This window comes from Anoplopoma fimbria, chromosome 1 (genome assembly GCF_027596085.1).
Source record: "Anoplopoma fimbria isolate UVic2021 breed Golden Eagle Sablefish chromosome 1, Afim_UVic_2022, whole genome shotgun sequence".
NCBI classification, from domain to species: Eukaryota; Metazoa; Chordata; class Actinopteri; order Perciformes; family Anoplopomatidae; genus Anoplopoma; species Anoplopoma fimbria.
In genome coordinates, this window is record NC_072449.1 from 22,591,822 (window position 1) to 22,604,961 (window position 13,140).

Genomic DNA, 13,140 nt, shown 5'->3' on the forward strand with positions numbered 1-13,140 from the left:
ACTGAACATAGAGGGGTGAATTACTCCCACTTGGATGTTTTTACTGTAAGAAGGTTCTCGGGACAAATTTGCAGTTCTTTAAACAAATGCTCAGTTGTCTTTCAACAGTGAAGCCTCTTAGTCTGTCGACGGGGAATGAGTTATTAATACAAACACTTTATAGTTGTATTCCCTTTAGTTCAAACAGACAGAGAAGGGCTAACAGCAGGCTTCAGCACAAGTGCACTGTGGGACTTAACTTCATCAATGTTTAATACAAATTGTATAAAATCAAAATACAACAAAGCAACTTACAACATACAGTGCTGGGTAAAATCCTTGTTTGAACTTATTGCTGAAAGTGTATGTTCAGGTCGCCTACAAAGGAACCAGATGTGTTCTACATGTTTGAGACAATAGCCTCGACCCAGTCTTACAACATAAGATATCAAGAGTACCCCAAAACATAAAGCACATTGTGGCACGTCCTGGAGCAAGGGAAATAATCTATAAAAAAAATAATAATTTTGATAATATTAATCACTTTGACAAATAGGCTTTTTTTTAAAACTTTTTTTACTTTTACTATCTGAACTCTGTTGCAGGCTGTATTTTCTGAACAGGTAAATATGAAAAGCAGAGCTGTGACAGCTATGCTACACCACACCTACAAATAAAACATAATAGCCTACATCATTGTTAAATTCTCTTTTTTGTTTACATGAAACAAAACACGTCGTTTGTGCCAGGAACATTTGCTGCCACTGGTCCTGTCTGACCACAGGAGCAAGATATCGGCAGCTGGATTGGACTTGTGTTTGTGCCAGAGACATGCCATCATGCCAGACCATGTGATCAAATCTGCCTTTCTTTGCTTTGCCACAACTACTCCGCAGAGCCACTGTACCATTTATCCGTCTCCACCCATCTGGGCATTAGTGCAGTTCCCAAAGTTTTGTATGCCAAAGAACTACAAATTGCTGCCTTGCAGCCGCTGCCCCCCCCAACAAACAAGTCATCAGCTATTTTCCAATTTTGTTTAGAGTGGAGCGCATTCTGTTATGCAAGATTGGTGTTAAATAACAAAAACAGTGACATTGCCTTATAATCTACTTATTATTCAATTAGAATATTCATTTTGGGAGTATTTTACTCTGCCAAAAATTCAGTTTCCTCAACAAAAACCGGCAATAGTCCAGTTCAGCTTTTTTTCCTAATTAATTCTTTGAATCATTTTGTTCTTCCCCATATGCTCAGTATTCGCTGTAGTTACTTCAATCACTGAAAGGTCACTACTATTATAACAGAATTGAATTATGCCATAATGCAGCATTGGCTTCGTCTGGGCTCAACCATATTGCTTTGAATTGGAGGCAAAGGATACCGATAAAAGCCATGCAGGAGAGGCAGTAAAATAACAAGCAAGCAGCCTATTTAGTTATCCTTAAACATAGTCAAACCCTGCTCTTAAATTTAACATTAGCTGTCAATTTTTAGTGAGGCCCTGCTTTGAATGACAAGAAAAGATGTGAGGGAGAAATGCCTCGGTGTCACAACTCTCCCGCCCTCAATTATGTGCTTCAGACATGATGATGATTTATATCACCTTCTTTGGTATTCTGTAAGGCGGGTGAGAATAACATTCTGGCTTTTGTCATTATTTTATGCACTGAAACTACAGAGCCGCATTCCTGTCCTTACTTAGTGTCCGAATGTGATCCTGGATGCTGACCTGAACCTTCACCGCACGTTAAAGGTAGTTGGAAAAAAATGACTTATATAGCAACCCCAGGAACTATTCTAAAATTCACCAACTCTAAACTTCATTAAGATTTTATTGCGATATTTGTTGGTGTCAGACATTCATCAAAAGTTGAATTTGGTTGAAATATACCTGACAGACTCTGACCCGAAAGGATCTAATTGATTAAATCAACTGAATCCTGTGGACTCTGCACCAGCTTCCAATTAAATATTACACAGAATGCAAATACACCGTGTTTATACAGCACAGCATGGCATTGCCTAGGCATAAATTATATGCACCCGTAGTCCCCCACAAGCCTGTATGTACTGTAAGGTCCCACATTATTGATCTATTTGCCATTTCAAGATTAAGAAAAAAACTAATGCCAAACTTCTCTCCCAAGGAGCTCCCTTTTTGTGAAACAGTCTGTCTTCAAAGTTCACCATTTGGCCTTTTTCAACGGCCTTTAAACCTTTTTTATTGTATTCTCCAGCGTCTGTGTCCACAGTGTCTCCACACACACTCTTTTATGATTTTATATTAGGAAAATAGAGACATCTAGGTGACATCCTGCCACTATAGGAGCACAAGTTCATGCCCTAACTTGCCCACCAATCTAAGTGATTCCCCATCCTTAGTATTTATGTTATTTACTATACTTACCCAAAAACACCAACATTGGAATTAAACAAGTAGTGTCCATGTCATTCTGACTACTATGATAAAATAAAATTATGATGATCCATAAATGAATTACTGCTAACTATGAACTACTGAGTGTTTGGTATTTAGGGTGCAGTGAAGGAGTGATTTCAGAGACAATGCCAGATTCCTGCTGGTTTTCATTGTGGGCATAATTAGAGACCATTTCACACATGCTATGCCCAGTGAATGTAATTAATTGGAAGAACTCTGATCTACAGTACATATTCATGAAGACCCTTTACGCTGTGTTGCTGTCGCAAACATAGTTGAGCTGTTTGTAAAAAATAATAAGAAAACTCCAATGACAGGATTATGACAGGGCCATACTGTTTATCTACAAAGTTTACTGAGCCATGCTGTGCCTTTGCATCTGTAGTCTTTTCCACTTCAAGTGAAATTGAAAGTGGTTGAGTCGGCAAACTCTTACATCTGTTTTCTCAGCATGCTGGGATCTTGATTTGATAGAATAAGCTTCAGTTATATATTATCTGGAACACAGAGGTGTAAAATGCTTTCCATAGGGGGACCGTGGTAGTTCACTGTGTAGAGTGAGTACCATGAAGGCTGAGACCCAGGTTCAAGTCTGACGATGGACCCTTTGCTGCACATCATCCCCTCTAAGTCCCTGTCTTTCGGTATCCCTATCTCCGCCACTGATTGACAAGTGTGATGCAAAAAAACATCTATCACTGAAAGAAAAAACTTGACATGCTACACATGTCAGCGGGCAACGGTTTGCTTCGAGGCACAAGTGCATGGTTAGACCTTCCCCCTCCCTTCCGCCCCGCAGTCCCCTGCAAGCCCATTTCCCAACATATGTCACTCATGTCTCATGCCTAACGGAATGGGGCCTACTTTGAGAAACTAACTTTGCCTAAAGCTACCACGGGCACCGAGGAAGAAGACAGATAATACAGGCAATCTACATTCAAAAGCACAGCTGACATTTACCTGTCAGGTCTGCTGCATGTCACGACACCATGGCTGCCATTAATAGTTGTGTAGTGATCTATAAAAAATGAGGGGTGCTTTTATGACATTTCCATTGCATTTTCTACACATTTTGATGGCAGTGCAGCTGAATATATTAAGAACTCTTCATTTTTACACATATTGTGTACCAGTCTAGTAAACAAAAGCTAATCACACGGAATCTGTAGCTTAAACAACTTGCTGCCGGCACACACAGCTTTAGTATGAGGCAGATGTACTACGAACAACTAAAACTCACTCCAAACAGCAATCCATAACCCAAACAAGCTGAATCCAATCCAAAATGTGATGTTGCTCTTCAATCAATAACTACATTTATGATGCTGATGACGAACCAAACCAAGCAAATGCCACACACACATACACACTGTACTCTTAATACTCAACACAGGGATAAAAACAACAAGGTATAAGTTTAATGTAATCATTTACTTTGTCGTTTGAATTCTTCACAGATGTTGCCAAAGGGGGGTCTGAAGGATCTAAGTGGGCCTCTGTTGCAGAAGCATCCTCTTCAGTGTCCCATTATATATATATAGTCAATAATGGGCTCTGAAGCTTTGAGAGTACCTCTCTGTTTGTGCTGATTGTTATTATTTTCCTGTGAGGCTTCTCCACAGTGGCGTTTATATGAAAATCCAGTCCATTAATATCTCGGCTGAGCAAAATGTACAACTGTTACTCAAGCCGGAAGAAAACTCTCATTATTACTTCCGGCTGGTCCAAAGTTCTGCGCCTCAGAGAAGCTACGTCCATTGGTTAGCTGTCCATGCTAACATCCGCATGCTGCTTTTAGCTAGCAGCCTAGGTGTGTTTTCTTGCTGCTTCCAATGTCCTTTAAAATAGAAAAATATTATTATTATTATCAGTTTGTAACTCTTTGTCCAACGGAACTAACGTTAATTATCGCTTTTTTTCATGCATAATAAGCATTCATAACTTTAGTTCAAGTCACAGAGCTAACCCAACAATTCGAAAACCTTAGCAAAAAACATTATCTAACACTTAACTTAACATTTAACGACACCTAAAACGTCAAGTTTGTAACGTTACTAGAAAATTCCCTGGGAAGAATTCGGCTTTTCACCTGTTTTGCCAAACAAAGATGACAGTGCGAAAAATCATATCTCGAGATATGAGCTCTTTGCTCATCTTGTAAGTTAACGTTACCATCATTGAAACACCTAAGCAGACTTTTTTTAATTATCAAGTTAATAAAGCAGGTCATGTATTATACCTTATTGTATTGGGGTTTTTTTCATTTCTAATTATTCATATAATACATAATGTCTTCATGTTTTTCTAGCAGCGTGCGAGATGACAGGTGATATTACATTTCCGGCCTCTCGACAAATAACGGAAATACTATTTTAGATACTTCAAGAACATAGTGTCATCATTTACATTTTGTTACAAAAAAAATGCTAAATGAGAAAATAAATATTGTAGATAAACATATGAAAAGAAGAATCGCTAGAATATCATACTCACTTGATTTATCTGTGACTAAATAACAATTAACAAATATTTTTCCTACTGTGACAATGACATTTTGTGATGAATTATTACAATAATGAGACTCACAAAAAAAAAAACACATCTCAACAAGGTTACCAAATAAAATGTCCTAATTTTAATGAAGTAAAATGGCATGTTATCAAACAACTGTTTTATAGCATACCGCGTTATGCTAAGGACTAAGGGCAGTTATTTAGCAAAATAATTGTGTGCATGATGGGAACAGAGCTTATACGAGTCATGGTTTGAGTGATTCACTTAGAGTCCAGATAATTATTGTGCCTGAGCTCCACCAACATGTTTCCCTGTAAATTAAAGTGTCCACTTTGTGACAAAATGTTGGAAAGTGATTACCTGAAAATATCACTGGGTTTAAAAGGTGCCCTTTGTGAGGAATGACTCTTGCATTAACTAGCTGGAGAGGTCTACACATTCCTCTCTCATTTGTAGTCTTCATTGTAACACTGGTCAATGCAACTGTTGTGCAACTGAATAAATAGTCACAGCAAGCAGGAGTTGTATGCAATTCGATTCATCATTAATGCAATTATACATTTTCCCCTACCTTTTATCAATGATGCATGGGCCCTTTTTAGCAGTCATTGTGAATACGTATATCAATTAACCATACTCCTCAGAACAAACAGTGCTTATCTATAATTATATCCGTTATCTGTAGCTCCATTAAAGTCCGTTTATACAAACACATTATGACACACAGCTACATTTTGGCGTCAAATTACAAGATATGCTGATTTTCACAGCTTCATATACAACCAAACACCATCATTTGTCCATGGTATATCCCTTCATTATTTTACAATAAAGTCCATGGACTGTTGCGAGTCATTTATACTGCAATCCCATCAATCAAGTATCCAATGGCTTAGCTGTAGCATGCCCAACACCCCCATTATTCCATCAACAACCTGTCAGTGCAGAGGAGAGCAAAAAACAGAGGCGGCAAGAGATTGTCCAGGAAAAAACACAAGCATAAAATACTGATGTTTTTCTGTAACTAAGGCCTCATATGAGTTCCTACATGCCTGAGAGAACGGAAGTGCATTTGGATTTTAAATAGGAGGGAAAGAAAATATTGTGTTGTCAGAGGCTTGCTTCCAGGGAAACAAACATCAAACCTAAGCGTGTCACTGTGTGACAATGTACCGCCTAGGGGGGGGAATTGTGGGACTATTAAGAACTGAAACTTTAATAACTCAGGAATTACATACTTGGTTTCGGCAAGAAGTGCGCTGTTTGAAAAGGTGTGACTCAAAATAGGCAAGAATGTTCCTAATCATGTTCAAGGTTGAAATTCAGCTGGATTCATCTACTGACCAAAAATAACTCTCTCTCTCTGTCACAGAAATGTATTCCTGCTCTCTGGGTGGATGAGAAGAATCATATCTAGGTGTATGCATCTTGCAAGAATTTGAAATCAGTTTGATGGGCCCTCCTCTGAATTAATGGCCTAGATACACACTGCATGTCATGGTAGTTGAGTTCACAATCTATATGGGTCTACCTACGGCAGCCGAAAGCATAGACCTGCAAAAAGACTCAGTCACTGAGGCCGATTTCAGTCTCAAATAAGCCAAGTTTGGGCCGTGTCGAGCCCTTTCAGGGCATTTGTTAAGATTATGACCGGCAGATTATTTGAAGAAGTAATTGTCCCCAGGTGTTCTGAACATTCCAAGCTTATTCTCCACCCCCATGATGCTCAACTGTAGAGATTAGGTTCAGAGTAAAAGCTCTTCCCTCCATGGAAGGAAGGGGGAAAAAGAAGACCAAACAGGCACAAACGCACTAAGTATGTGTAGCCAATCAGCTTTCGGCTTTGCTTGAGCATGCTGTCCCTCTGGGCACCTTGATCCAGGGAAAGAAAAGTCCTCTATTTTCCCCCAGGACCTGTAATACCTGGGTGATGAGTGCCACGGCGCTGCCAGCAGCACACACACACACACACACACACACACACACACACACACACACCCCATCTCTAAGTACCACACACAGAGAACACACAAGTCTGAGAGCAGCCAGTGTAAAACGCACTGAAGCTCTTTGCAGCCACCTGCTGTGCTTGATGTAACACAGCATTTTCACATTGATGTAAACGCTTTATAATATGAATGTATTAATAATCTGCATGTGCTGTTTTGTGAAGATAATGTGCATATTGAGCTATATAATTGTTTATTGAATTAATACCACTTTATTTTACAAGTCTGTAATTTACTAATGATGTCCTATTCATTTCACGAAAAGAACTATGTAATTTAGTACTAGGCACAGTGCAAATAGAGACAGAAAACTGACTGTTTAGGTAATTTTGTTGAGTTTATAATTGCAATATAATTTGCAATTCATCTTCTGGAGAAAGATAATGCTATTTAAACAAAACTAAGTATATATTCATTATTAATTATTCATAATTTGACACGTATGTCGATTTGAAAACCTGCCTGCCTAGACTCTAGGTTATACTAGCAATTCATTATAAATTGTTGATCGGAAGAGTAACAGCTGAACCAATAACTAGTGCCAAATCACGCAGTGAATTACAGATACATACCTTGACTTATTTATCAAGGAAATTATGGGAAACTGTGGGACCTGTAGAACAAAGAGTTAAAAGTCTTAAAATGCAGAGCACTGTATTGTGCTGGGAAAAACAAGACAAAAGCTTTGAGCTGTCGAGGGTCTAAAATTGCTTGTGCAGAGGGTTCAAAGTGAGGCCCGCACTTGTGTATGCATGACAGGTCAAATGTCTTCCAACACAGTAAATCTGATTTTATAGCCTAGTTTTTATAGTGACTTAATTAGGTATACAAAGTTCAGGGGTCCTGACTTTGCATTCTGAATGCAGACTTCAATGCTGCCTTGGCAGCGATGTTTAAATTATAGCTGCCTCATTAGTGGATGAGTGCTTGTCATGGATGATTTGCATTCTGCATATCAAATGGCCCATCTCAAGGAGAAAACAGCATCACAGTGGTTAAGAAGATGATCTGGGATCCATTCTCCACGCTTCTCCATTAATACTGGGACGGTTGTCTTTTGTGATTATTACTTAGTGCACACACCAATTAGCAGTGTGGTCTCTCGCCTGTGTTTTAATTAATACAAAATGCTGTTCACAGACAGCAGTAGATGACTCCATCGCATAGGTAAAATTTGCAATTAATCTTTGAATAAGTCCAAGATAATGGGCAAATTAAAGTCTCTCTAGCATGAAATGCATTTTACGTTGTGTTGCTATGGGGATTCTGTGTTTAATTTGTACATTCAAACATGCAGATGTTTCTTGTCTGCCATTGTAGAGATTTATAGTACTATAGTAGACTTGCCACATTTATACCGTCCAAAGATAGTTTTTATTCTATTAAGGTGTATATTTTTAAATTTCAATAATAATAAAATTATTTTATCGTTGCATTTGTTCAACATAACGGATAAGAGTTTGCAGTCTATTGGTGAGTCTTCATGTATATTCTTAGTTTATTTATCAGTACGTTTTAGCTTTGATTTTATCCTGTACTCCTATTAACTGAACTTTAAGCATTTGCTTAAGTGACTTGACTTAGGTTCATATTCTGTATTTTCAGCTTGACTTCTCCTCAGAGTCTTTGGGTTTTTTGGCCTAGGACTGATTCCTTTTTCAGAACGAGTAGCTCTTTGTCTTTGTAACGGACTCAATGTCAAGCTCCAGAAAACAAAAGCTAAAATCACATAATTTCTCCCATCATTCTTTTTGATAATTAGGTTTCATCAGGGCTAATTCATTATGGTAATTTTGTCATTGAACTGCATGAATGGATTAGTGTGTAGACACCCCATCTTTAAAATATGCACAGCAGGAGGTTTAGCAACGAGAGGATTTCTTTTTTCTATAACGATCTTAGTCTTCATCACAATCATTGAAAAAGAAAAGACGGACCAACCCTCTGGACTAAGGAAAGACTAGATATAGAATTGGAAAAAAAACAACAGACAGATTTTGGGCAACATAGGGTCCATAAATGTCTAGGCTTCATCATTTGTATTCCGTGAATACAGCTGCTTCACCTGTTGCTGACAAGTTCATAAAGGCTCCATTGATCCTTTACTTCAAAACTAATGAAGACCGCTGGCACTCGCTGCATGCCTCATAGCAGAAACCACAGATGGTTACATCACGTAAGCTGAAAACAACGCAGCTGGATGATGAAGAATCAGACCATAAGATGTTCATTTACTGCTAGTTGTGCAACATTGCACGTCGCATCTTTACCTGCATTTAAACCACAACGCTGAAAACGAATGCGAGCATTATCATACCTACAATGTGTGATGAATATCTAGAGCAATCCTTCCACTTTTTAATAACAAAAGGTTGCATATGCACCTACCTCTCAACTCTTATAATCAGCCCGGGGCTCAATGTGGGAGACAATGATTCATTCTTCAAACGTGCTGCACTCCAACGCCTCAATAACAAGACGTGAACCGTGTCAGTATGTATTCCACCTTCTCAGCACGTGACTGATGAACAGCTCTATTATAATCATCTCAATTCACACTAGGACACTTTCTCCCGATCGTTAGATAATTAAGCTGATTTAGTCACACTTGGAAACACAGAGGATGTGTGAGGGTAGTTCTCTGAACACCACAGATCTAAATAACTTTGTTTAATTTGAGCATAAAGAACTTTAAGTGTGCAAGATCAGTGAGATTACATATTGTCTCATCAGTGTAGTTTAGTACAATTGTTAAGACATGTACAGCAGGAGTAAAATAAATAACTATATTGCAGTGTAGGTTAACACAGCCAGATAGAGTGATGACTCGTTCAGTTCAGTTCGTGGAGTGTTAAAAAAATGTGTTTAGTAGTTTCTATTAGTCTTTTTTTTTTTTTGTTGTTCTTCATTCCCACCAGGTGTCCATTCGCCGTACACGTACTCTCTGCTTATAGTGGTATTCTTTCAGGTGCTTTTTCAGAGCATTTGGAATGGGAAGCATGTTTATGCCATCATAGGTGGTGCAGCTGCTTATGACCGCTCGGCAGATGTGTTGCAGGGTGAAGGGCTGGGTGCGATGGATGGGGTTGGAGAGCAAGGGCTCGAAGAACATGCAGGAGTTGGGGTCCTTGTAGTGTTCCAGCAATCCCGTGACCGTGGGAGCGTGGAAGACACTGGGGTCGTGCACGTCAAAGCTGAAATTGTGGTTCCATTGTTCAATGCGTGCGTGCAGCGAGCGGCCATAGCGGCGGAAGCTAACGGAGAAGAGGTAGTCTTCCTGGGCGGAGTCACGCAGGAGGAAGGTGCCTTCAGGCTTTCCCTCCAACAGAGTCTCTGCCTCGTAGCGGTCCATCACGCCCCAGTAACAAGGGAGGTTGGTGATCTGCAGCAGGTCTGGAACTAAGCAGTGAATGTAATCAATCTGAGTGTGAATGCGGTAGCCGTCGTGAGATTTTTCATCCTCAGTCGGAGGAAGTGCGGCTCTAGAGGGCACGTTGGTCGCTGTAACCTCTGGGTCAACCACAGGGTCGGGGATGGGGTCACAGGGGTGGACGGAGGATGAGGATGAGGCTGAGGCTGAGGCTGAGGCTGAGGCTGAGGCTGAGGCTGAGGCCGAGGCTGAGGCCACCACCTCATCCAGAGTGTCCAAACAGCTCTGTAGAAGAAGCTGGTGCTGTTCCTGTCTTTGGAGAAGAAGCTGCTGCTGCTGAATAACGGAGGCTCTGTCAGCCCCCGTTAACTCATTCATACCATGAGCCAGCTTAGGGCCATGCTTGTAGAGGGGGTTAATTTGGGCTGTCACCTCAAACGTGTGGATCTCTGCATTGGGTGGTGGCTCAACCCCTTGTTCGATGCTGATGCGCCTGCGCTCTCTCAACCGGTCATCTACGTCCTCCACCACAGTAGCCATGGCTGAAGTAGGGGCGATGCACACTACTGCAGAATCCAGCAAGGGAGGCTGGGTAATGGGGGCTGTGTGTTGCTTAATGAGATACCACTTCTGAGCCAGCTCTGATCCTACAGGGAAGGGGCAGTCGTCCAACATCAGCTCACTGAGATGGATCTTGCGCTTCGAGGAGGCACAGGCGGTTGAGGAAAGAGCCTGTGGAGATGGTGCCGGTACCGTCGCACTGTGTGTCTTTATTGGGAAACACTGCCCCATTGCATCTTGGATTTTTTGCCGGAGAGTGCGACTGCTGCTTGACCCTCTGCCCTCACCTTCCCCAGATGCAGGTATCTCTGTAGCAGAGCTGACTGTTCCCAGTCCTGGCCTGGAAGTGACCCGTTCTTGTCCTAGAAATGAGGAAGCAGCTTCCAACCCCTGCCATCTCCAACTCTCCCTCAGAGGCGAGGAGGAAGATTGGTCCCTGGACTCTAGGTCGCTCAACAGCTCACCATACTCAAAGCCATCGCTGACGGGCCTCTCAGCTGCTAGTTCGTGGGAAGCAAGGCCTTTCTTCTTCCCCTTTACACCTTTCCGTCCACTGCCTGGCTCTCGTCTCTCCTCTGACCGGCTTTGTCTCACCTTTGGACGGGCCCCCCTCTCTCGATCTTTACCACGGTTCCCTGACTCCTTTGGTAATGACATGATGAATTATGTGGTGAAATAGCAACAGCTGTGCCAGTCCAGGGAGTTGCCAATGGATGATTTGTAATTGCAGTTAGCTTTTGGCAGGTAGTTTCCCGTCCAAGTCCCTTGTTAGAGACGTCATTATCATTGTCCCTGCATTCTGGTCATAGAGTTAGAAAACCTGCAAAACAAAATGAGAGTTCCGAATAAATTAACTTTTTCAGATTACATATTGCCATAATAATAGTGAAACGCATTTCTGAAACTGATACAATCCAATCCAACAGCCCTTCTCAAATTTGTTCCTTCTTGAAGGTAATTTTTTTTACAAAAACTGTTTCAGAGAGGTCTACGTTTTAGAGCTGCAACTGATGCGTATAATCCTCATGGTGTAATTTGTTGTTTATTTTCTTTATCAATTAATCTGTAGGCCTAGAAATAGCCAAAAATAACAATCAAAAATTCATTGAAGATTAAGAAAAAACTGTTAATTCACACATGAATGAGCTGGTGTATATTTTTTGACATTTGATCAATCTGTACTCAAAATAGTCAAAGATGAATTGTCTGTTGAAATGCTGCTTAATTTATCAGCGCCAATTGAATCAACTTTATTGTCATTTTGGAGGCCGTCTGTGGTTTAATGTTGCCTGAATTAGTCTTTAGATACTTTGAGTAGTCTCTGTGATGAGGAGAGTTCAAGCGCATACTTTGAATGAAGGAATATTGGAACATATTGAAAACTAAAAAAGGAGCAAACAACTTCAGATACAATTTTAAACATTTGATGCATAACACCCACTGTATTGATTATATGGATGCAACTGTAGAAGAAAGATGTCCGTGCTGTAAAGTTATCCAAGACTGCAAGTTTGCCTATTTTTTTTTTTACTAGAGTCCTATTACACATTACATCATGCCCTAACCAATAAATAGATATAAAAAGTTCTGAAAGTATCATAAGCTGTGACGCTCAGCTCTTCGCTCTCATGAGCTAAAGTTTTCTCGATATGAACCCAGTGGGTTTTGTCACCCAAACATTGTTTCTTTACATTGATGAGGGATATTGATCCCCAGTCACCGGGGTGGAGCGCTGCCACCCTCAAACAACGACCACTAAGAAAGTGAACAGTCGATTAAAAATGTCCAACTTTTACCACTCAACTTGAGCTAACGTCAAATACCTTTGCGACGTCAAATAAATCCACGACTCAAACCCTGCCTTTACGGTGGAAAACACAAAGAGAAAACATTAAGGTTAGCCACGAAGCTAAACTCGTGAGCTGTTTATGTTCGGCAGGCTACGTAAGCAGCTAACGCTAGCTACCGGCTAACTTGGGTTTCACTTTGCAGCAGGTTAAGTTGTATTTATGGCAACTTATATCTAGTTCTCTCAACCAAAACACACACTGTGAACATACCGAGCAGTTGTTATGAAGTTACACGACGAAATAGCTCCCGTTTTCTCTTAGATAAACTAATGGCCTAGAACAAAACGCGGCTAGCTCACATTAGCTCGATAAATTAACTGCTAACATCGCACAACCCGGAAGTAAAAAGTAATTACGAGTAATTTTTTTCTTTTTTCAGGGACGTAAAGGGCGTCTGTAACACGACAGATGAGA

At 40.5% G+C, this 13,140-nt stretch overlaps 1 protein-coding gene across 2 annotated transcripts; it reads right to left on the reverse strand.

Moving 5' to 3' along the window:
* Window positions 1-9,428: 9,428 nt before the first annotated feature.
* Window positions 9,429-13,081, reverse strand: socs9 (suppressor of cytokine signaling 9). 2 transcript variants are annotated; one of them, XM_054605700.1, is made up of 2 exons: window positions 12,937-13,081; window positions 9,429-11,696 (listed from the first exon to the last, which is right to left on the reverse strand). In XM_054605700.1, the coding sequence occupies exon 2, from the start codon at window positions 11,531-11,533 to the stop codon at window positions 9,851-9,853; it is 1,683 nt and encodes a 560-aa protein (XP_054461675.1). In that variant the 5' UTR covers window positions 11,534-11,696; window positions 12,937-13,081; the 3' UTR covers window positions 9,429-9,850. The 2 variants fall into 2 exon arrangements, with proteins under 2 accessions (XP_054461675.1, XP_054461758.1); XM_054605783.1 differs by lacking the exon at window positions 12,937-13,081 and adding an exon at window positions 12,700-12,908.
* Between the last annotated feature and the right edge of the window lie 59 nt (window positions 13,082-13,140).

What these genes read in the sequence shown, in the direction of transcription:
- socs9 (XM_054605700.1), bottom strand. Translation starts at nt 11,533, where the DNA reads ATGTCATTACCAAAGGAGTCAGGGAACCGTGGTAAAGATCGAGAGAGG.